General features: G+C 47.7%; 1 protein-coding gene across 1 annotated transcript in view; it reads right to left on the bottom strand.

Moving 5' to 3' along the window:
• Positions 1-9,730: 9,730 nt before the first annotated feature.
• The window catches only part of LOC129821561 (interphotoreceptor matrix proteoglycan 2-like), a 56,277-nt gene continuing 41,889 nt past the window's right edge, over positions 9,731-24,118 (bottom strand). Inside the window, exons 9-19 of the mRNA XM_055879224.1 lie at positions 23,887-23,948; positions 18,435-18,779; positions 18,336-18,368; positions 16,620-17,297; positions 16,126-16,380; positions 15,751-15,970; positions 14,462-14,672; positions 12,584-12,772; positions 11,722-11,923; positions 11,370-11,449; positions 9,731-10,144 (exon numbers count right to left, since the gene is read on the bottom strand). Coding sequence (XP_055735199.1) covers positions 10,108-10,144; positions 11,370-11,449; positions 11,722-11,923; positions 12,584-12,772; positions 14,462-14,672; positions 15,751-15,970; positions 16,126-16,380; positions 16,620-17,297; positions 18,336-18,368; positions 18,435-18,779; positions 23,887-23,948 — 2,312 coding nt within the window. The 3' untranslated portion in view covers positions 9,731-10,107. The remainder of the gene's footprint in view (positions 10,145-11,369; positions 11,450-11,721; positions 11,924-12,583; positions 12,773-14,461; positions 14,673-15,750; positions 15,971-16,125; positions 16,381-16,619; positions 17,298-18,335; positions 18,369-18,434; positions 18,780-23,886; positions 23,949-24,118) is intronic.

Consider the following 24,118-nt stretch of genomic DNA (forward strand, 5'->3'; position numbering starts at 1 on the left):
GTGTTTGTGTGTGTGTGTGTGTGTGTGTGTGTGTGTGTGTGTGTGTGTGTGTGTGTGTGTGTGTGTGTGTGTGTGTGTGTGTGTGTGTGTGTGTGTGTGTGTGTGTGTGTGTGTGTGTGTGTGTGTGTGTGTGTGTGTGTGTGTGTGTGTGTATGTATGTATGATGCATGGGCTCCATGTCTACCTGACTCAGCGTTTCCTGCTGTACTGTTCTGTGTGTGAAGGAGCTGGATTGGTTGGATTTATCTGCAATGTCCGTCAGGGAAGTGATTCCCCCGGGCACGCAGCCATTCAAAGGAGTTCCTACATACAGTTTAATAACCAGTAACTGGGAAAACATTGATCAACAGGCTAATTCATCTCTAATAGGTTTTGGAGTTCCTCCAAGCCAAAAGTTTCCCCCTCCAGGCGGTACCCATTTCTGTATCTATGTCTGGGTAAGATACACTCTTAGAAAAAAAGGAACCTAAAAGGGTTTTTCGGCTGTCCCCATAGGAGAACCCTTTGAAGAATCCTTCTTAGTTCCAGGTAGAACCCTTTTAGTTCTTTCCACAGAGCGTTCTAAATGGAACCCAAAATGGTTCTACCTGGAACAAAAAACGGTTTTACCTGGAACCAAAAACGGGTTCTCCTATAGGGACAGCTGAATAACCTTTTTGTAGGGGTCATAAAAACCCACAATGTAATAGCATGTCTCTGAAATATGTACTGAAAATACCCAAATATAACAATGAGGGTGTAGAGAGGATTCTAGGTTGGAAAACACATAGCTACCCAGCGTTCCAGGGCTCGGAAGTTGCACTCAGATATTAAAACAGATACAGGATCAGCTTACCATCTCCAAACCCCAACCATAACCATAACAGGGGAAACATAAAATTCACCTCAGATCTGTGTCCAGGGTAAACTTCATCCTACATTACTTGTACGGAGATGGAGGCGTCATCTCAGACCTCCAAACACAGACAAGGCCCCCCCAGGGGTGGCAAAGAGAATGTCAATATTCACGTTATAACGAATGGTCACATTCAGTGTTCAAAGTCCACATTAATTCTCGGTGGTTCCTGACAAATAGTGAGCTGGTCCAACATTACCACAGTATTCTGAATTATTATGGGGGTTTCCACATTAAGAGGTCAAACTTGGGGGTGCCAGGATTTGTTATGGGAAGTCATGCTGTGGAAAAAGCTGTCTGACACCACAGGAAGTGCCAACCCTAACATTAGCTAACAGCTTGAGTAAACCCTGGGATTGTGGACAGGACCCGTCCAGAGCCTTCTCTCACCAAGACCAGTCCTTACTCCTGGCAGTAAACATCTCTCACTGAGACCAGGCCTTAATCCTGGCAATATACACCTCCCACTGAGACCAGGCCTTACTCCTGGCAGTAAACATCTCTCACTGAGACCAGGCCTTACTCCTGGAAGTAAACATCTCTCACCGAGACCAGGCCTTACTCCTGGCAGTAAACATCTCTCACTGAGACCAGGCCTTACTCCTGGCAGTAAACATCTCTCACTGAGACCAGGCCTTACTCCTGGCAGTAAACATCTCTCACCAAGACCAGGCCTTACTCCTGGCAGTAAACATCTCTCACTGAGACCAGGCCTTACTCCTGGCAGTAAACATCTCTCACTGAGACCAGGCCTTACTCCTGGCAGTAAACATCTCTCACCAAGACCAGGCCTTACTCCTGGCAGTAAACATCTCTCACTGAAACCAGGCCTTACTCCTGGCAGTAAACATCTCTCATCAAGACCAGGCCTTACTCCTGGCAGTAAACATCTCTCACTGAGACCAGGCCTTAATCCTGGCAGTAAACATCTCTCACTGAGACCAGGCCTTACTCCTGGCAGTAAACATCTCTCACTGAGACCAGGCCTTAATCCTGGCAGTAAACATCTCTCACTGAGACCAGGTCTTACTCCTGGTAGTAAACATCTCTCACTGAGACCAGGCCTTACTCCTGGCAGTAAACATCTCTCACCAACACCAGGCCTTACTCCTGGCAGTAAACATCTCTCACTGAGACCAGGCCTTAATCCTGGCAGTAAACATCTCTCACTGAGACCAGGCCTTACTCCTGGCAGTAAACATCTCTCACTGAGACCAGGCCTTACTCCTGGCAGTAAACATCTCTCACTGAGACCAGGCCTTACACCTGGCGGGAAACATCTCTCACTGAGACCAGGCCTTACTCCTGGCAGTAAACATCTCTCACTGAGACCAGGCCTTACTCCTGGCAGTAAACATCTCTCACTGAGACCAGGCCTTATTCCTGGCAGTAAACATATCTTACTGAGACCAGGCCTTACACCTGGCGGTAAACAACTCTCACTGAGACCAGGCCTTATTCCTGACAATACACATCTCTCACTGACACCAGGCCTTACTCCTGGCAGTAAACATCTCTCACTGAGACCAGGCCTTACACCTGGCAGTAAACATCTCTCACTGAGACCAGGCCTTACTCCTGGCAGTAAACATCTCTCACTGAGACCAGGCCTTACTCCTGGCAGTAAACATCTCTCACTGAGACCAGGCCTTACTCCTGGCAGTAAACATCTCTCACTGAGACCAGGCCTTATTCCTGGCAAAACACATCTCTCACTGAGACCAGGTCTTACTCTAGGCAGTAAACATCTCTCACTGAGACCAGGCCTTAATCCTGGCAGTAAACATCTCTCACTGAGACCAGGCCTTACTCTAGGCAGTAAACATCTCTCACTGAGACCAGACCTTAATCCTGGCAGTAAACATCTCTCACTGAGACCAGGCCTTACTCTAGGCAGTAAGCATCTCTCACTGAGACCAGGCCTTACTCTAGGCAGTAAACATCTCTCACTGAGACCAGGCCTTACTCTAGGCAGTAAACATCTCTCACTGAGACCAGGCCTTACTCCTGGCATTAAACATCTCTCACTGAGACCAGGCCTTACTCCTGGCAGTAAACATCTCTCACTGAGACCAGGCCTTAATCCTGGCAGTAAACATATCTTACTGAGACCAGGCCTTACTCCTGGCAGTAAACATCTCTCACTGAGACCAGGCCTTACTCCTGGCAGTAAACATCTCTCACTGAGACCAGGCCTTACTCCTGGCAGTAAACATCTCTCACTGAGACCAGGCCTTACTCCTGGCAGTAAACATCTCTCACTGAGACCAGGCCTTACTCCTGGCAGTAAACATCTCTCACTGAGACCACTGTTAGTTCCTTTGTGGTTTTGATTTTGTGTGTGTGTTTCAGGATGGATTCCTGAAATTCCCCCAAGCAGCTGATTGGTCGGCCCCATTGACCATTGGAGCTGACCCCGCCCTCTCATCAGAAACAGCTGTATCCCATTAGACTCCTTCTCCAGCTATATAAGCCAGTGTTCTGTTGCGCAGAAGAGAGCTGAGGATTATATACTGTGTTGGTTGTTCTCAGAGAGAGCTGATTATGTTCTGTGTTAGTTTGTTGCTCAGTGAGAGAGCTTCTTTAATGTCCTGAGTTAGTTGTTTCTCAGGGTTTTTTTTTGTGAAGTATTTTGTTGCGGTCCTGCGGATGTATGTTTATGTCCAAAGGACTGTTTTGATTATTGAACTTGTTTGTACTATTCTGTTTTTGTTCCCGGGGGGGAAGGGGAAGGCACCTTGGGAGTCCTTAGGCAAGAGGCCTGCGGGCATACATATACCCGTAGTGTATATACTCTGTCTATGCACACTAGGTAAGACCTGGGTGGACCATCCCCTGTATTTTGGTTAGTGCGCCAGGTGGTGCTAGTTAGGTAAGTTGTGGGTAGGTAGTTAAGGTAGGAGAGGGGGCTTTGATATTTAGTTTCTTTGCTTTGGTTCCGTCCAGCCCCTTTTCCCCAAATTTACCGGGTGAAGGAATAAATTCCTAGTAAATGGTAAATTCACTGCCTTTTGTCATCCTTACTTGCACCTACAGTCCCATACCTCTTTCACTCTACTGGGAGTTGAATTGTAGCTGGGTGTTGCGTTCCCTCTTCCTAGAGGCGTGCATAACAACTACGCCTTAATCCTGCAAGTAATCATCTCTCACTGAGACCATGCCTTACACCTGGCATTAAACATATCTTACTGAGATTAGGCCTTACTCTAGGCAGTAAACATCTCTCACTGAGATTAGGCCTTACACCTGGCATTAAACATATCTTACTGAGATTAGGCCTTACTCTAGGCAGTAAACATATCTTACTGAGACCAGGCCTTACCCATGGCAATAAACATCTCTCACTGAGAATAGGCCTTACTCTAGGCAGTAAACATCTCTCACTGAGACCAGGCCTTACTCTAGGCAGTAAACATCTCTCACTGAGACCAGGCCTTTCTCTAGGCAGTAAACATCTCTCACTGAGACCAGGCCTTACTCTAGGCAGTAAACATCTCTCACTGAGACCAGGCCTTACTCTAGGCAGCAAACATCTCTCACTGAGACCAGGCCTTACTCTAGGCAGTAAACATCTCTCACTGAGACCAGGCCTTACTCTAGGCAGCAAACATCTCTCATTACTCCTCATACTGATCAGTTGATCAACACAGATCTTTCATTGCTTTTGACAATGATGAGACAATGTGGATGGTGTGAAATAGGAAGTTAGGGGACAAATGAGAGCAGAGTTTTTTATTTTATTTAACTAGGCAAGTCAGTTAAGAACAAATTCTTATTTATAATGACGCCCTACCCCGATGACGCTGGGCCAATTGCGTGCCGCCCAATGGGATTCCTGATCACGGCCGGTTGTGATACAGCCCGAGATCAAAGCCGGGTCTGTAGTGACGCCTCTTAGACTGCGGCGCCACTCGGTCCCCCATAAGAGTGGCGCAGAGTAGAGTAGACGAGGGCTGCAGAACCACACAGTGTTAAAACCTGATGAGAGCAGCTCAACTTCTCAGAATTTAGCTGTAGACATGCAGAAGAAGACGATACCCTGGCAGAATATTGAGAGAGGGAGAGAAAAAATTATAGATGATAGTCATGTGGGGGCCTTCATGAGCCTGTCAAGCTCCTCCTAACTCAAGGTCCCAGAATGCACTGCAGCTCTATGGGTTTCGTGTGAGCTCCTGTCCTTCCTATGCACCCCTCTGTCTGCTCCTTCAGACCCAGTCACTGTACTATCCACTACCCAGCTGCAGTAGGCAGCAGGTATGCTCATGTCCCAGACACAATGGGGGTAGGAGATTGACACATTTCTGGGATCAGTTTACCTTCTCAAAATCCTAACCAAATCAAATGTATTTATATAGCCCTTCTTACATCAGCTGATATCTCAAAGTGCTGTACAGAAACCCAGCCTAAAACCCCAAACAGCAAGCGATGCAGGTGTAGAAGCACAGTGGCTAGGACAAACTCCCTAGAAAGGCCAAAACCTAGGAAGAAACCTAGAGAGGAACCAGGCTATGAGGGGTGGCCAGTCCTCTTCTGGCCGTGCCGGGTGGAGATTATATAACAGAACATGGCCAAGATGTTCAAATGTTCATAAATGACCAGCATGGTCAAATAATAATCACAGTAGTTGTCGAGGGTGCAGCAAGTCAGCACCTCAGGAGTAAATGTCAGTTGGCTTTTTATAGCCGATCATTTAGAGTATCTCTACCGCTCCTGCTCTCTAGAGAGTTGAAAACAACAGGTCTGGGACGGATAGCACGTCCGGTGAACAGGTCAGGGTTCCATAGCCGCAGGCAGAACAGTTGAAAATGGAGCAGCAGCACGGCCAGGTGGACTGGGAACAGCAAGGAGTCATCATGCCAGGTAGTCCTGAGGCATGGTCCTAGGGCTAAGGTCCTCCGGGAGAGAGAAAGAAAGAATTAGAGAGAGCATACTTAAATTCACACAGGACACCGGATAAGACAGAAGAAATACTCCAGATATAACAAACTGACCCTAGCCCCCCGACACAAACTACTGCAGCATAAATACTGGAGGCTGAGACAGGACGGGTCAGGAGACACTGTGGCCCCATCCGATGATACCCCCGGACAGGGCCAAACAGGAAGGATATAACCCCACCCACTTTGCCAAAGCACAGCCCCCACACCACTAGAGGGATATCGTCAACCACCAACTTACCATCCTGAGACAAGGCCGAGTATAGCCCAGTATAACCGACACCAGGTCAGTGTTTAGGGGCACCTTCCTATTGTGAGCCAATCTCACTCTGTGTGTGTGTGTCTGACAGAGTGCCAGTGATCACCCAGAGTGACTATAGCCAGAGAACTGAGCCCAGACTGAGACTGAGCAATCTGGAGGAGCTCTGTGTGTTGGGTCTAATGATGTATACACACACTGTGGTCACAGAGAAGTCCCACACAGATGGCAGCTGTAGTGGAGCAGTCTAGTTGTGTATGTGCGTGTTTGCGTTTGTGTGTGTGCCTAAGGCAAGACGGTGAAGGGGCATAATGTCTACAAACGGTATTAAGTCATCTGGGTCTCATGCATCTGATACATGATGAGTCACTCTCTACAACAGGGGTGTCAAACTCATTCCACGGAGGGCCTAGTGTCTGCAGGTTTTTGGTTTTTCCTTTCAATAAAGCCCTAGACAACCAGGTGTGGGGAGTTCCTAACTAATTAGTGATGTTAATTCATCAATCAAGTACAAGGGAGGAGCGAAAACCCGCAGACACTCGGCCCCCCGTGGAATGAGTTTGACACCTGTGCTCTACAAGAACAAGGTTTGAGAAGGTCTTCAGGACAATATTGTGCTGTAATTGTACTTTTTCCCCCTGTATACTACTGGAGGCAGTATGCTCATGAATTATATGGACATTAAGTTGGCATGGGCAGGGCAATGGACTGAGGCTAAAGGCAGATAGCCTCCAAATAACACTCACATGGCTCAACCATTTCCAAATGCGGGGTGAACCAAGACGAATCAGAGTTTAAAAAGTACCCCCCCCTCTCCTCTTTGTGGTTCTGTCTTCACCTCCTCTGGTGACATCAGGCAGATAAGGCTATTCCAGGAAGTGAAGCTCTTGTCCCTAATGTGAGCTGTCACAATGCATCAGCCACTCACCTTCAACACATTAGGCCTTAATGCCAAGACTTCTCTCTGACACGAACACTGGATTTATACACATTGAATGACCTAACAAATACATTTTCTATTAGAGGTGAACATCTATTAGAAAATGATACTTAAAGTTCAGTAGAGGTTCCACCAAATTACAGATCATACATCTTGCATGCATTATGGTGTGTGAGAGAGACCGTGCACGCATGCAACCATACTAAAGATAGGCGGGTCCTGGGAATGGCAGTGTGTGTGATTACTGGCACACATTCTTTTATGTACCAGTCCCCGGCCTCAAGCTGGCTGGCCCAATCCACAGTTCCTAATGCGGATCACTTTTTTGGATTAGTGCTCATCAACCCGTCAATACTGGATCAATCGAACAGATTGACGAGCAGAACAGCTCCAATAGATTCAATCAGGTTGAGCCTTAACCAGTGTTGACCAGCATCTGCATATCAGATGTTTTGGCGGTTTAACTGTGGTATGAGCTGACATGTTGGTGGGCAGCTCCTCGTGTGTCACAAACCCTCTATTGTCTCTATCGTGTTAGAAGTTGAAAACAGCACTAGAAAGTGAAGGCTCTATCGATAATAGAAATAATGACTGTCAAATATAAAACCATTAATGTTAGGCTGATGCATGTTTTCATGTTCACTTGGATGGAGGGATTTTGGCCTATCAGTCTAATTTGAGTGTTTGAACTTGTAACACGGCTGTCGGATCGTAGTCGGGTGTGGTTTCGTTGCATCTAATGGTAGTGTCCTCGATAAGGTAATGCAACGTGCCACTTGTGGATTTGACAGTTCTAACGCAGTTCCACCTCCGACACTAGCAAAACAACCGCTATGCTGATGCCAATCTGAATGAATATAGCCCTACATTGAAGCTCTCAGCGAAACTGCTGTAAACAAACCAAGTTTCCACAGACCTTACAGAAAAATGAGGAATCCTTGACACAAGTATGTCAACGGGAGACTTCTGTAACAAACATAGCACAATTTACTATAAAACATGTCTTTTTAATCATTGCTTTGTTTTTTAAGAATAAACATTGACAAAACTGCAAGTAGTAATGTAATATTGTAAAAATATTAAACCAGAGCTTATGTAAAAAAATAACAGACTGTACAACAAAACATGTCAACATTTCAAGCACTTTCAAATTGACATTCTAGTGTAAATGACATACTACCAACTCTTAGATAGTATTTACATCAGAGTTCTGTATCCAACCGTTGGCTTTGTGTCCCGATGGAGATGGAGAATGTCGAGAACTTTATGCACACGAGAAAGGGGATATAAAAATGCACACACAGATTGCAAAGGCATGACGTTGTCATAAGTGGAAGGTAAGCGTATGCTTTACCAGAGTAGCCTGTGTTTTCACTTACGGGGAGCCATACAGAGGACCAAGAGAAGAGGACAGGATAACATGAACCTAAAACATGAAATATCTCCTAGATTTCTGTGGCTATGTCCCAAATAGGACCTTCTACCTTATATGGTGCACTACTTCAGGCAAGTGGCGCACTATATAGGGAATAGGTTGCCATTTCAGATTCATCCTGTATATTCTTATGACTATTCACATTCAAAACAAACGTGATAAAGTAAATCTATAGCGTGAAGAGTTGCAACTTTGAGGATTCACTCCGCACATAAGGGTTAAGCATGTGACCCGGTGGAGGAACAGATAAATACCACACGAACAACATGGAAACCACTCCTCTCAATGTGAAATGCTTACAGGTTGAAAATCATGGATAATGGCCAAACTAGTGGTTACAGAATGGACCTTTTTCCCATTGCTGGTGAATTCAATTGAAGTAAAAGCTGCAGCTAAGAGTTTGCTTATCCACAGAGCACATGTGTACCCATTCACATTTAATGCTCTTTTTTGAATGTTTTCTATCGCATTATATCTGAAAACAGACGGCCTGATAAAATCTTTGGTTTGCTTTCTTTTCCCTTGAAGATTGTTTCCATTCTAAATGTGTTTACTTTTATATTTTGATCCTCGGGCAAAATATTTCTCTCTCCGTGCTCTCTCTCCCCTCTCTCCTTTCCCCTCTCTCTCTCAATCTCTCTCTCTCTCCCCTCTCCCTGTCTCTCTCTCCCTGTCTCTCTCTCTCTCCCCTCTCCCTGTCTCGCTCTCTCTCTCTCGCGCTCGCTCTCTCGTAACACTTTTTTTTGACAGAAAACAAACTGATTCCTGATGTAAAGGGAGAGAGAGAAGGGAATTTATTGCAGCATAATAAAAATTGAAGATTTACCCTACATTTTCCACTTTTCCTGAAAGAAAGTGCACTACTTCTCACCAGCGCCATATAGGGCTGAGACTTGAGATTTGCCAACAGAGTGCATCCAGCAAGCTTCTGCCCAACTTCAGGAGAACACTACCCAGGCTTACTACTGGCCAGAAACCCAGACAACAGAGACAGGCCCCATAGCACCAAGGACAGCACAGACACTGGCCAGTCAGCTGCTCTCAATCTCCCACAACCTACAGCTGGGTATAGAACAAGGGCACACAGCTCTGGTCCAGAGGGCAACAATGTCTGCTGGTTTTAGTCCCAGCAGAGGACCTGAGTTGCCTGAGTTACCTGAAGGCCTGAGCTGTGCACCCCTGGTATAAACCATCCCTTTGAGAACTGGCTCTAGTTCATACATATGTACAACAGCAGATACAATGACATGTCATAGTACATATCCAACATTCCAATGGATCAATATTTACACTTTCAGAGAACTACGTTCTTTCCTCAACAACTACGAGCTGAGATATGACGTTAAATGCAAAGGAAAGACTTTATCATGTCTTATCTGCTACCTGAAGAACATGTATCCTAGACAGCATTGCATTTTGTATGTCATTTCAGGTAACAAATATGATTCCAAATGGTGGGAGGCGGGTCTTCCCCCAAAAGGAAGACATCCAATGAGCAGAGGATCTGCCCACAACCACCACACCCATTCCAACAGAGCTCACCTAATCGAGAGAAGGCACTGAGAAAGGAGGAAGCGGGGTGGGACAAGAGAACAGGGCACCCTGTTTTTCACAGCATACAGCTGAGAGTCCCGTACAGGTCTACGTGGACACGCTCTCTCTGCGGGTATCAAGAGCGCTCTCTCTGCGTGTATCCAGGGCACTGTGGAAGTCACACACACAAACACTGATTAGACTGGGCAGTGTGGATACTGAGCAGCAGACACTTGGCACTCTAACAGTGCATGGTTTCCAAGCAACTAAATACAGTACCTCACATACAGACTAGGCACACACAGTGACACACATTCTTGCACACACACACATATACACGCAGTCGTACATATTCACACTAATACGACTGCAAAATCACCATGCGATGCAACGCAACACCTCACACACTTCTTTTCTCTGACACAGACATACGCTGCCAGTCAAAGAGACACCAGAGTAACTGTCTGTCTCCACTAACGTGGCCTGTCTCTCTGACACAGACATACGCTGCCAGTCAAAGAGACACCAGAGTGACTGTCTGTCTCCACTAATGTGGCCTGTCTCTCTGACACAGACATACGCTGCCAGTCAAAGTGACACCAGAGTAACTGTCTGTCTCCACTAATGTGGCCTGTCTCTCTGACACAGACATACGCTGCCAGTCAAAGTGACACCAGAGTAACTGTCTGTCTCCACTAATGTGGCCTGTCTCTCTGACACAGACATACGCTGCCAGTCAAAGTGACACCAGAGTTACTGTCTGTCTTCACTAACGTGGCCTGTCTCTCTGATACAGACATACGCTGCCAGTCAAAGTGACACCAGAGTTACTGTCTGTCTTCACTAACGTGGCCTGTCTCTCTGACACAGACATACGCTGCCAGTCAAAGTGACACCAGAGTGACTGTCTGTCTTCACTAATGTGGCCTGTCTCTCTGACACAGACATACGCTGCCAGTCAAAGTGACACCAGAGTGACTGTCTGTCTCCACTAACGTGGCCTGTCTCTCTGACACAGACATACGCTGCCAGTCAAAGAGACACCAGAGTGACTGTCTGTCTTCACTAACGTGGCCTGTCTCTCTGACACAGACATACGCTGCCAGTCAAAGAGACACCAGAGTGACTGTCTGTCTTCACTAACGTGGCCTGTCTCTCTGACACAGACATACGCTGCCAGCCAAAGAGACACCAGAGTGACTGTCTGTCTCCACTAATGTGGCCTGTCTCTCTGGGACAGACATACTGTAGCTTGTTAGATGTTACTGGGATTGGAATTGTCTTCCCAGCCAACGTCATTCTGATTAAAGTCTGACTTTCACTCTCAGATATCAAGTTAAAGCTGACAGAATGAATTGAGCCACACTCACGTTTGATGCTGCCGCACAAAGTCTGCAAACTTCCGGTCCTTCGCGTAGAGCTCGATGATGCGTATCCTGTCCTGGATTTCCTGTGGAAGAAGGGTGGGTGGGGTTAACAGGGTGAGAAATGTTACATGACAGACAGACGTTGTGTCCAATCGGTAGGTCTATGTCCAGAGAGTACCGATTAGATTAAGGAAGGCAACGATACGTATAAGATAAGTATGAGAAGGGATCCCACACATTGGCTATCACCGTCCCTCCACCCCACCAGCGCGCACACACACACACACACACACACACACACACACACACACACACACACACACACACACACACACACACACACACACACACACACCTCCTTGGTCAGTTCGCTGTTCTCGTAGATGTGGCGTATCTCCTCGCTGCTGAAGTCTGTGGAGGCCTCTGCGCTGGCGCTGCTGTAGAGCGGGGCTTCTGGGTAGCGGCGGTAGTAGTGGCTATAGCCCGTCGTAGCCTCACTCTCATACATGGGGTTGTACTTAGTGGCCCTCTCTAGAGATGGTATACTCTCCCCTCGCCTGGGGGGATAGACAGCGACAGAGAGAGAGACAGAAAGAAAGAGAGAGAGACAGAGCGCGACAGAGAGACAGAGAGAGAGAGAGAGAGAGAGAGAGACAGAAAGAAACAGAGAGAGAGACAGAGAGAGAGAGACAGAGACAGAGAGAGAGAGAGACAGAGAGAGCTACAGCTTAGTCTACTAATAGGAGACAGAGACCGACAAGTCTTCTGATTTAATCATGTCTGACCCAGGCTTGAATATTCGATGTCCTTCTTACAGTGAATATATTCAGACAGGTTCAGTCTGTGGTGGTACTTACAACTAACATGACACCTCTAAAGCAGCTGTATTGTACTGTAGTGTAACGTAGAGGCCAGAGGTGTTCCTGACAGGATTAGAGATACCTACACTTTTTTCAGCTACTAGCACACAAACATGATTTATTTCATAATTTTTTGTCATTTGTCATTACCCAGAGCGACTTACAATAGTGAGCGCATACAATTTTGTACTGGTCCCCCGTGGAAATTGAAACCACAACCCTGGTATTGCAAGCACCAAGCTTTACCAACTGAGTCACACAGGACCTCCACACACACGTACTGTACACACACAAAACTCGGACTGTACCATCCCTCTGAGAGGCTATGACAAAGGAGTGGTGTGTGTTGACTCTCACCGTAAGGGGTCTTCTGTCTCATCCTTATCGTACTGATCCCGTAGTGTCCTTGCCAGGAAGAAGATCACACCGGAAGCCACCAATAGGAAACCGGCTACGGAGGCAATCGCTATGCCGACCACCAGCAGTTCTGACACGTACTCCTCACAGTGTTCTCCACGGTACCACCAGTTCTCCCCTACACGACATCTAAAACAACAAAGAACAACAGTCAGTGCCACTCACACACACAGCTAGAACACTACCGGTACTCAACTAAATGACAACTAGAACACTACCAGTACTCAACTAAATGACAGCTGGAACACTACCGGTACTCAACTAAATGACAGCTGGAACACTACCGGTACTCAACTAAATGAAAGCTAGAACACTACCGGTACTCAACTAAATGACAGCTAGAACACTACCGGTACTCAACTAAATGACAGCTGGAACACTACCAGTACTCAACTAAATGACAGCTGGAACACTACCGGTACTCAACTAAATGAAAGCTAGAACACTACCGGTACTCAACTAAATGACAGCTAGAACACTACCGGTACTCAACTAAATGACAGCTAGAACACTACCGGTACTCAAATTAATGACAGCTGGAACACTAACGGTACTCAACTAAATGACAGCTAGAACACTACCGGTACTCAAATTAATGACAGCTGGAACACTAACGGTACTCAACTAAATGACAGCTAGAACACTACCGGTACTCAACTAAATGACAGCTAGAACACTACCGGTACTCAACTAAATGACAGCTAGAACACTACCGGTACTCAAATTAATGACAGCTGGAACACTACCGGTACTCAACTAAATGACAACTAGAACACTACCGGTACTCAACTAAATGACAGCTAGAACACTACCGGTACTCAAATAAATGACAGCTGGAATAGTAAGAATGATCTGTTAGAGCAACTCAATAACACATATATGAACACACACAGGAACTGGAAATGAAACGTTCCATCGAGGGTGTGTGAACTGGAAATGAAACGTTCCATCGAGGGTGTGTGAACTGGAAATGAAACGTTCCATCGAGGGTGTGTGAACTGGAAATGAAACGTTCCATCGAGGGTGTGTGAACGGGAAATGAAACGTTCCATCGAGGGTGTGTGAACTGGAAATGAAACGTTCCATCGAGGGTGTGTGAACGGGAAATGAAACGTTCCATAGAGGGTGTGTGAACTGGAAATGAAACGTTCCATCGAGGGTGTGTGAACTGGAAATGAAACGTTCCATCGAGGGTGTGTGAACTGGAAATTAAACGTTCCATCGAGGGTGTGTGAACTGGAAATGAAACGTTCCATCGAGGGTGTGTGAACTGGAAATGAAACGTTCCATTGAGGGTGTGTGAACTGGAAATGAAACGTTCCATCGACGGTGTGTGAACTGGAAATGAAACGTTCCATAGAGGGTGTGTGAACTGGAAATGAAACGTTCCATCGAGAGTGTGTGAACTGGAAATTAAACGTTCCATAGAGGGTGTGTGAACTGGAAATTAAACGTTCCATAGAGGGTGTGTGAACTGGGAATGAAACGTTCCATCGAGGGTGTGTGAACTGGGAATGAAACGTTCCATCGAGGGTGTGTGAACTGGAAATTAAACGTTCCATAGAGGGTGTGTGAACTGGAAATGAAACGTTCCATAGAGGGTGTGTGAACTTGTGATGGTGGGTGTGAAACAGAGGGTTCACACTCATGTTGGCACACAAATATGTTTATGCATATTGTGTGTGTACATGAATGTGAGCGTGTTCATTATGTCAATATGTCTGCTTTACAATATAGAAATGTATTGGAATGTATTGGAATTTAATAAAGAGTGGGATCAGTGCCCCCCCCCCCCCACACACACACACACACACCTACCTGCAGATGACCCCCTGTCCAGGTATGATGTCACACTTCCCGTCATTCATACAGAAGTCTGTCTGTAGGTCACAGATGCTCTGACAGGGCAGTCCGTCCACACTGAAGTATCCAGCGTTACACACACACTCCGCCTCGCCAGACCAGCGGTTCACAGAACACTGTGCAAACTCATTACACGCCTGGAACTTACACTGGTTCGCCTGGTCACCTGGCAACAACACACAGGAAGTGTTAGGGTAGATACAGTCAACTCCTGATAAGTGCACATTAGATAAATCCAGTTCCAATTCAAATAGATTATTTTGAATTGCTCTGGATATTTATTTGAAGTTTAGTCCTGAGTCATAGCATACAGTATATACTGCATAGTTTCTGCTTGCATTAGAACGGGGGGATATAACAATTAGTAGAGGTAAAAGGTTATTATAAGAACATAATATAATCCTAGAAACGTCATGTTGGGATATAATCATAATAAGGCTCAGCTATTTTTGTTGTGATTGGCTCAGACAGATTATGATGGCTCATCTGTTATGATGAGACAAAAACAGTCATCAGTCTGATATTATCTAAGGCCTCATATGATCCCATACTGTTACAACCACAAACAAACAAACACACCATCACTGTCACATACAGTCAAACAGTCCCGCTAGTCTCTGAGCCTCTAGGAGAGAGGAAAAAATTACACACATACAAACATATTACAGAACTGTATATTGATGCAGGCGTCATATATTCAATACCTTAATAAACTTAACGTAATATAATGTATAACTTAACATAACTTCACTTCATGAAGCCAATAACAAGTATCACCAAAGAAAATACAAATGTCCAACAGGCGGGAGGAGGAAGTGGATGTCTTCTCACAGTTTGCTATTCCACAGCGGGATATGGATTATCTTGCTGTAGTTACACAATCAGTGTGACCAAGACATTGAGTAATGGAAGGAACGCCTGAGAATGTCCGAGACATTTAACACCTAGCCTACACACACACACACACACACATACCCGCAGTCTCTGATTTTGAAAAGTGACTCATTCTCTTTGTCTTCAGTCTAGATTAGAACCTCCCTGGAGAGAGCTTTCATGCCAAAATTGATCCATGTACCATGCTTTTAACTGACAATCCATGTGCCATGCTTTTAACTGACAATCCATGTGGATATGCACATTTTAATGCATTTGAACTCCCCAAAACCTAAAGGAGGAGTGCCTAGGAATAATTAGGAACCCTCAGTTGTGTCTCTGGTGAAATATGTGGTAGTTGTCAACCTTACCTGACTCTACGTCCAGTGAGTACTTGTCGATGGCCAGGTTCATGGTCTTATAGGCTGTGTTAGCGAAGTCTTCCAGGATCAGGTAGACTGCGTTGTTGACGCTGCGAGGCACCGGCTTCCCGAACTTCATCCGGCTGTTGACCACAATACTCCCGTTCCGGAAGTTCAGGATCTCCAGGTTCTGGAAGTTACTAAGGTTGGACTGGAGGTAGGGGAGCAGCTAGAGGGGGGCAGGGAGGGACGGAGGGATGGAGCGAGAGAGAGATACAGAGAGAGAGCAACCTCAACATATAGTATCACACATCAAGTAAAACATGTATTTCTAATTGTCTACAGGGGGAAAGGGGGAATAAAGGCTAAAAATGAATAGCTCACCAGCTCTGTGAACCTTTGTTCCAGGGCCTTGTATTCCGGGGAGCTCTTATTGAAGAGGTCATCTGAGAACTTCATGTTGGTGACCCTCAGACTGAAGAACACCATCAGCGCCCGCCCAGGATTGATTGGCATGGCAACGCTGTGGTCCACACCATGTACCCCTCCAGAGGGGTACCCGCTACTTCCCTCCTCTGTTTGGTTGGTGCCACCGAAGGGGACCAGGTCATAGTCTGTCACAGGGTCTATCGTCTGCAGCTGGTATAACAGACATGAAACAATTCATGGTGCAATTGGTCAATGTGGAACAACATTTGGTAGCTTTTATGATACAACAAGGAAATGTCTGCACTAACAGATGAATAGACTAAGTAAAGTACGATAACAAGGGGAGTTTTTCCTAGTCAGGTTACATGGTCACTCAGACAGGAAAAACTCAGGGCCCTGACTAATGTCCCTAATGTTACAACCATCATCTCTCCATCATCTTTTATTACCTCCAGAGTGATGGAAATGTCTGGGCCAGGGTAATACTTGGCGGGTGTGAGAGCTGGGGTGACCCCCTGGTCCTCTGCATCTGCCTCCGGTTCTGGGGCTGTGTCTAGGCCTGTGGCCTCTGTAGCCTCTTCTTCTGCTATGGCATCAGAGACTTGGGTGAAGGGCGACTCCTTCTCTGCAGAAAGAGTGGTAGGGTGGGCGGCCTCTGGAACAACCTCGTCAACCAACAACATCTCATCTTCTACCAGGTTCTCCGCCGAGGTCTCAGTCAAGTCCAGAAGTTCCATCACCTCTTCCTCCACCTCCAAGGCATCCTCTCCAGTTACTGGCTCCTCGATGATTGGTCCCTCCTCTAAGCTCGTAACTACCTCTCCATATCCTGATTTTTCTGGATGACCCAACACCTCGTTAGCCCCTTCTTCAGGCTCATCTGGGGGTACAGTCTCCATGGCATTCTTGGGGACATTAAGGCTCTCCGCTGGTTCGGGAGCTTCCATCGCTTCCACAGGGAGAAAGGCAGGGTTCTTTTCCTCCAACTCTTCTATGGTCTCTGTCTCTAGGATGGAGTACTCAAGGATTTCTGAGGGTTCAGCTTCTTCTTCTAGAACCTCTACAGTATCAGAGACCTCCACTGCTTCCTCCTCTTCCTCGGGGACCTCCACTACTTCCTCCTCTACCTCCTCAGGGACCTCCACTGCTTCCTCCTCTTCCTCAGGGACCTCCACTACTTCCTCCTCTACCTCCTCTTCCTCAGGGACCTCCACTGCTTCCTCCTCTACCTCCTCTTCCTCAGGGACCTCCACTGCTTCCTCCTCTACGTCCTCTTCCTCAGGGACCTCCACTGCTTCCTCCTCTACCTCCTCTTCGTCAGGGACCTCCACTGCTTCCTCCTCTACCACCTCTTCCTCAGGAACCTCCACTGCTTCCTCCTCTACCTCCTCTTCCTCAGGGACCTCCACTGCTTCCTCCTCTACCTCCTCTTCCTCAGGGACCTTCACTGCTTCCTCCTCTACCACCTCTTCCTCAGGGACCTCCACTGCTTCCTCCTCTTCCTCAGGGACCTCCACTGCTTCCTCCTCTACGTCCTCTTCCTCAGGGACCTCCACTGTTTCCTCCTCTACCACCTCTTCCTCAGGGACCTCCACTGCTTCCTCCTCTTCCTCAGGGACCTCCACTGCTTCCTCCTCTACCTCCTCTTCCTCAGGTACCTCCTCTGCTTCCTCCTCTACCTCCTCTTCCTCAGGGACCTCCACTGCTTCCTCCTCTACCACCTCTTCCTCAGGGACCTCCACTGCTTCCTCCTCTACCTGCTCTTCCTCAGGGACCTCCACTGCTTCCTCCTCTACCTCCTCTTCCTCAGGGACCTCCATTACTTCCTCCTCTACCTCCTCTTCCTCAGGGACCTCCACTGCTTCCTCCTCTACCTCCTTTTCCTCAGGGACCTCCACTGCTTCCTCCTCTACCTGCTCTTCCTCAGGGATCTCCACTGCTTCCTCCTCTACCTCCTCCTCTTCAGGGACCTCCACTGCTTCCTTCTCTACCTCCTCTTCCTCAGGGACCTCCATTACTTCCTCCTCTACCTCCTCTTCCTCAGGGACCTCCACTGCTTCCTCCTCTACCTCCTTTTCCTCAGGGATCTCCACTGCTTCCTCCTCTACCTCCTCCTCTTCAGGGACCTCCACTGCTTCCTCCTCTACCTGCTCTTCCTCAGGGACTCCCGCTTCTGCTTCCTCTGTTAAGATCTCTTCCTCTATGATCACCTCTTCCAAAACTACCTCTTCTTCTGTGGTATGTTCCTCTTCTGCAGCTGAGGCTGGCTTTTCTTCTTCCTCGGGCTGGAAGGGCAGGTCCTCAAGTCTGTCAACACCTGACCCAGAGGCCTCTATCTCCAGAGGAGGCTTGGGGAGCGTAGTGCCCTCTGGCTGCTCGGGGGAGATAGGGTCTGCAGGGAAGCGCTCCAGGGGAGGGCTCTCTACAGCCACAGTGTTCCCCAACAGCAGACCCTCCTCCTCCATCGCCGTGTCATTGATGGTCACCTCAGGCTCAGGGGGGAGGGTCACGATCTCCTCCAGAACAATGACATCATTCTCCCCCATCGCCACATCCTCAGTTTTAACCTCGGGGGCATGTGGGGTCATCTCAGCAGCCAAGATTTCCTCCTGGACATTAGAGGAGAAACACATTAGAACCTAAACTGTCACACAATTAGGTTGGAGTTCCATTCCATTTCAGTCAATTCAGGACATGGAATTGACCCCACCCTGAACTCCATACTATTATTATCCAAATTGGGAATTATAGGTTTCCATTCCTTAATGACTGACAAAAAGGATTTACTTACATACACATGCTTTGCATATTGTTATTTAAGTTTAATCTACCTACATGGTGTGACAGCTACTCCAAGGTATAACACTACCTGATAAAACTTGAATTGGAAAATACAGCTTCTGTCTGATAGAAAGAACTCTAAAGTCTAAGATACTGTAGTCTGTTTCTGGGTAGCTCGATGCCTCGTGCTTCTGTTATATGTAGTTGGCTGTAAATGCCAGTTACTGACTGGTAGTTTGCCAACCTCTTCCAGTCCATGTAATTACTCCAATTAATCATGTAGGGCCTTAGCAGGCAAGTAAATGAGCAGACCCAGTTACCGTCCAAGACCAAGACTGGAGCTCCCTGCTCTGTTTATCACAATACAGCTGCTAGTCTACTGGCAGAATCCACAAAGATCATAGGGTCCTGCATTCACAAACTGAGTGATAACCTCCCTCCCTCTCTTTCTCTAGCTCTCTATCTCTCTCTCGCTGTAACTCTAGCCTCAGAATAGTAGTGGATTATTATATCAAGAGCCAAGCTAATCCTCAAAGCCTTCACCTCATCCCTTACTTCCAGGAAAGTCCTGGTTAACACCACCTAGCAGCAGTCTCACCACTAGACAGGAGAGTCCTGGTTAATACCACCTAGCAGCAGTCTCACCACTAGACAGGAGAGTCCTGGTTAACATCACCTAGCAGCAGTCTCACCACTAGACAGGAGAGTCCTGGTTAACACCACCTAGCAGCAGTCTCACCACTAGACAGGAGAGTCCTGGTTAATACCACCTAGCAGCAGTCTCACCACTGGACAGGAGAGTCCTGGTTAACATCACCCAGCAGCAGTCTCACCACTAGACAGGAGTGTCCTGGTTAACACCACTAGACAGGAGAGTCCTGGTTAACATCACCTAGCAGCAGTCTCACCACTAGACAGGAGAGTCCTGGTTAATACCACCTAGCAGCAGTCTCACCACTGGACAGGAGAGTCCTGGTTAACATCACCCAGCAGCAGTCTCACCACTAGACAGGAGAGTCCTGGTTAACACCACTAGACAGGAGAGTCCTGGTTAACATCACCTAGCAGCAGTCTCACCACTAGACAGGAGAGTCCTGGTTAACACCACTAGACAGGAGAGTCCTGGTTAACATCACCTAGCAGCAGTCTCACCACTTGACAGGAGAGTCCTGGTTAACACCACCTAGCAGCAGTCTCACCACTAGACCGGAGAGTCCTGGTTAACACCACTAGACAGGAGAGTCCTGGTTAACATCACCTAGCAGCAGTCTCAGCACTAGACAGGAGAGTCCTGGTTAACACCACTAGACAGGAGAGTCCTGGTTAACATCACCTAGCAGCAGTCTCAGCACTAGACAGGAGAGTCCTGGTTAACACCACTAGACAGGAGAGTCCTGGTTAACATCACCTAGCAGCAGTCTCACCACTAGACAGGAGAGTCCTGGTTAACACCATCTACCAGCAGTCTCACCACTAGACAGGAAAGTCCTGGTTAACACCACCTAGCAGCAGTCTCACCACTAGACAGGAGAGTCCTGGTTAACACCACCTAGCAGCAGTCTCAGCACTAGACAGGAGAGTCCTGGTTAACACCACTAGACAGGAGAGTCCTGGTTAACACCACTAGACAGGAGGGTCCTGGTTAACACCACCTAGCAGCAGTCTCAGCACTAGACAGGAGAGTCCTGGTTAACACCACAAGACAGGAGAGTCCTGGTTAACACCACCTAGACAGGAGAGTCCTGGTTAACACCACTAGACAGGAGAGTCGTGGTTAACACCACCTAGCAGCAGTCTCACCACTAGACAGGAGAGTCCTGGTTAACACAACTAGACAGGAGAGTCCTGGTTAACACCACCTAAACAGGAGAGTCCTGGTTAACACCACTAGACAAGAGAGTCCTGGTTAACATCACCTAGCAGCAGTCTCATCACTAGACAGGAGAGTCCTGGTTAACACCACCTAGCAGCAGTCTCAGCACTAGACAGGAGAGTCCTGGTTAACACCACTAGACAGGAGAGTCCTGGTTAACACCACCTAGACAGGAGAGTCCTGGTTAACACCACCTAGCAGCAGTCTCACCACTAGACAGGAGAGTCCTGGTTAACACCACCTAGCAGCAGTCTCAGCACTAGACAGGAGAGTCCTGGTTAACACCACTAGACAGGAGAGTCCTGGTTAACACCACCTAGACAGGAGAGTCCTGGTTAACACCACTAGACAGGAGAGTCCTGGTTAACACCACCTAGCAGCAGTCTCACCACTAGACAGGAGAGTCCTGGTTAACACCACTAGACAGGAGAGTCCTGGTTAACACCACTAGACAGGAGAGTCCTGGTTAACATCACCTAGCAGCAGTCTCACCACTAGACAGGAGAGTCCTGGTTAACATCACCTAGCAGCAGTCTCACCACTAGACAGGAGAGTCCTGGTTAACACCAACTACCAGCAGACTCACCACTAGACAGGAGAGTCCTGGTTAACACCACTAGACAGGAGAGTCCTGGTTAACACCACCTAGCAGCAGTCTCACCACTAGACAGGAGAGTCCTGGTTAACACCACCTAGCAGCAGTCTCACCACTAGACAGGAGAGTCCTGGTTAACACCACCTAGCAGCAGTCTCACCACTAGACAGGAGAGTCCTGGTTAACACCACTAGACAGGAGAGTCCTGGTTAACATCACCTAGCAGCAGTCTCACCACTAGACAGGAGAGTCCTGGTTAACACCACCTAGCAGCAGTCTCACCACTAGACAGGAGAGTCCTGGTTAATACCACCTAGCAGCAGTCTCGCCACTAGACAGGAGAGTCCTGGTTAACACCACTAGACAGGAGAGTCCTGGTTAACATCACCTAGCAACAGTCTCAGCACTAGACAGGAGAGTCCTGGTTAACACCACTAGACAGGAGAGTCCTGGTTAACACCACTAGACAGGAGAGTCCTGATTAACACCACTAGACAGGAGAGTCCTGGTTAACATCACCTAGCAGCAGTCTCCGCACTAGACAGGAGAGTCCTGGTTAACACCACTAAACAGGAGAGTCCTGGTTAACATCACCTAGCAACAGTCTCAGCACTAGACAGGAGAGTCCTGGTTAACACCACTAGACAGGAGAGTCCTGGTTAACACCACTAGACAGGAGAGTCCTGGTTAACATCACCTAGCAGCAGTCTCACCACTAGACAGGAGAGTCCTGGTTAACACCACTAGACAGGAGAGTCCTGGTTAACACCACTAGACAGGAGAGTCCTGGTTAACACCACTAGACAGGAGAGTCCTGGTTAACACCACTAGACAGGAGAGTCCTGGTTAACACCACTAGACAGGAGAGTCCTGGTTAACATCACCTAGCAGCAGTCTCACCACTAGACAGGAGAGTCCTGGTTAACACCACTAGACAGGAGAGTCCTGGTTAACACCACTAGACAGGAGAGTCCTGGTTAACACCACTAGACAGGAGAGTCCTGGTTAACATCACCTAGCAGCAGTCTCACCACTAGACAGGAGAGTCCTGGTTAACACCACTAGACAGGAGAGTCCTGGTTAACACCACCTAGCAGCAGTCTCGCCACTAGACAGGAGAGTACTGGTTAACACCACTAGACAGGAGAGTACTGGTTAACACCACTAGACAGGAGAGTCCTGGTTAACACCACTAGACAGGAGAGTCCTGGTTTACATCACATAGCAGCAGTCTCAGCACTAGACAGGAGAGTCCTGGTTAACACCACTAGACAGGAGAGTCCTGGTTAACACCACTAGACAGGAGAGTCCTGGTTAACACCACCTAGACAGGAGAGTCCTGGTTAACACCACTAGACAGGAGAGTCCTGGTTAACACCACCTACCAGCAGTCTCAGCACTAGACAGGAGAGTCCTGGTTAACACCACCTAGCAGCAGTCTCACCACTTGACAGGAGAGTCCTGTTTAACACCACCTAGCAGCAGTCTCACAACTAGACAGGAGAGTCCTGGTTAACACCACTAGACAGGAGAGTCCTGGTTAACACCACCTAGCAGCAGTCTCACCACTTGACAGGAGAGTCCTGTTTAACACCACCTAGCAGCAGTCTCACCACTAGAAAGGAGAGTCCTGGTTAACACCACCTAGCAGCAGTCTCACAACTAGACAGGAGAGTCCTGGTTAACACCACCTAGCAGCAGTCTCACAACTAGACAGGAGAGTCCTGGTTAACACCACCTAGCAGCAGTCTCACAACTAGACAGGAGAGTCCTGGTTAACACCACCTAGCAGCAGTCTCACCACTAGAAAGGAGAGTCCTGGTTAACACCAATGGACAGGAGAGTCCTGGTTAACATCACCTAGCAGCAGTCTCACCACTAGACAGGAGAGTCCTGGTTAACACCACTAGACAGGAGAGTCCTGGTTAACATCACCTAGCAGCAGTCTCACCACTAGACAGGAGAGTCCTGGTTAACATCACCTAGCAGCAGTCTCACCACTAGACAGGAGAGTCCTGGTTAACATCACCTAGCAGCAGTCTCACCACTAGACAGGAGAGTCCTGGTTAACACCAACTACCAGCAGACTCACCACTAGACAGGAGAGTCCTGGTTAACACCACTAGACAGGAGAGTCCTGGTTAACACCACCTAGCAGCAGTCTCACCACTAGACAGGAGAGTCCTGGTTAACACCACCTAGCAGCAGTCTCACCACTAGACAGGAGAGTCCTGGTTAACACCACCTAGCAGCAGTCTCAGTAAGACACTACCTCCACCACAACATTCTAATATACTCCATGCTGACAAGCACTCCTATGTGGATTTGTTTTGATATTAATATAGCTGAACGCTCAGCATACATCATCACAGCCCTATAGGATTGTGCCTCTCACTGTTTCCCAGAAATAACCTCTGGACCAACTGGAGGTCAAGGGTTGTTGTCATGGGGATGACCTCTGACTTACCACGCAGTCATCCTTGGTAATTCCAGCCGTGGACTTGATGGACTCAGGAACACTGGACACTGTAGAGTCAAAGAGGACACAGTCAATACTGTGAGTCATCGGGAGGCCTATTCAATCAAACCTGATCATTAAAAGAACAACAACAGGTTCTTCCCTGTAGCGGCGGCAGGCAGCCTAGTGGTTAAGAGCGTTGGGCCAGTAACCGAAAGGTCGTTGGTTCAACAACTGCTCC

This window comes from Salvelinus fontinalis, chromosome 23, assembly GCF_029448725.1.
Source record: "Salvelinus fontinalis isolate EN_2023a chromosome 23, ASM2944872v1, whole genome shotgun sequence".
Classification (NCBI taxonomy): Eukaryota; Metazoa; Chordata; class Actinopteri; order Salmoniformes; family Salmonidae; genus Salvelinus; species Salvelinus fontinalis.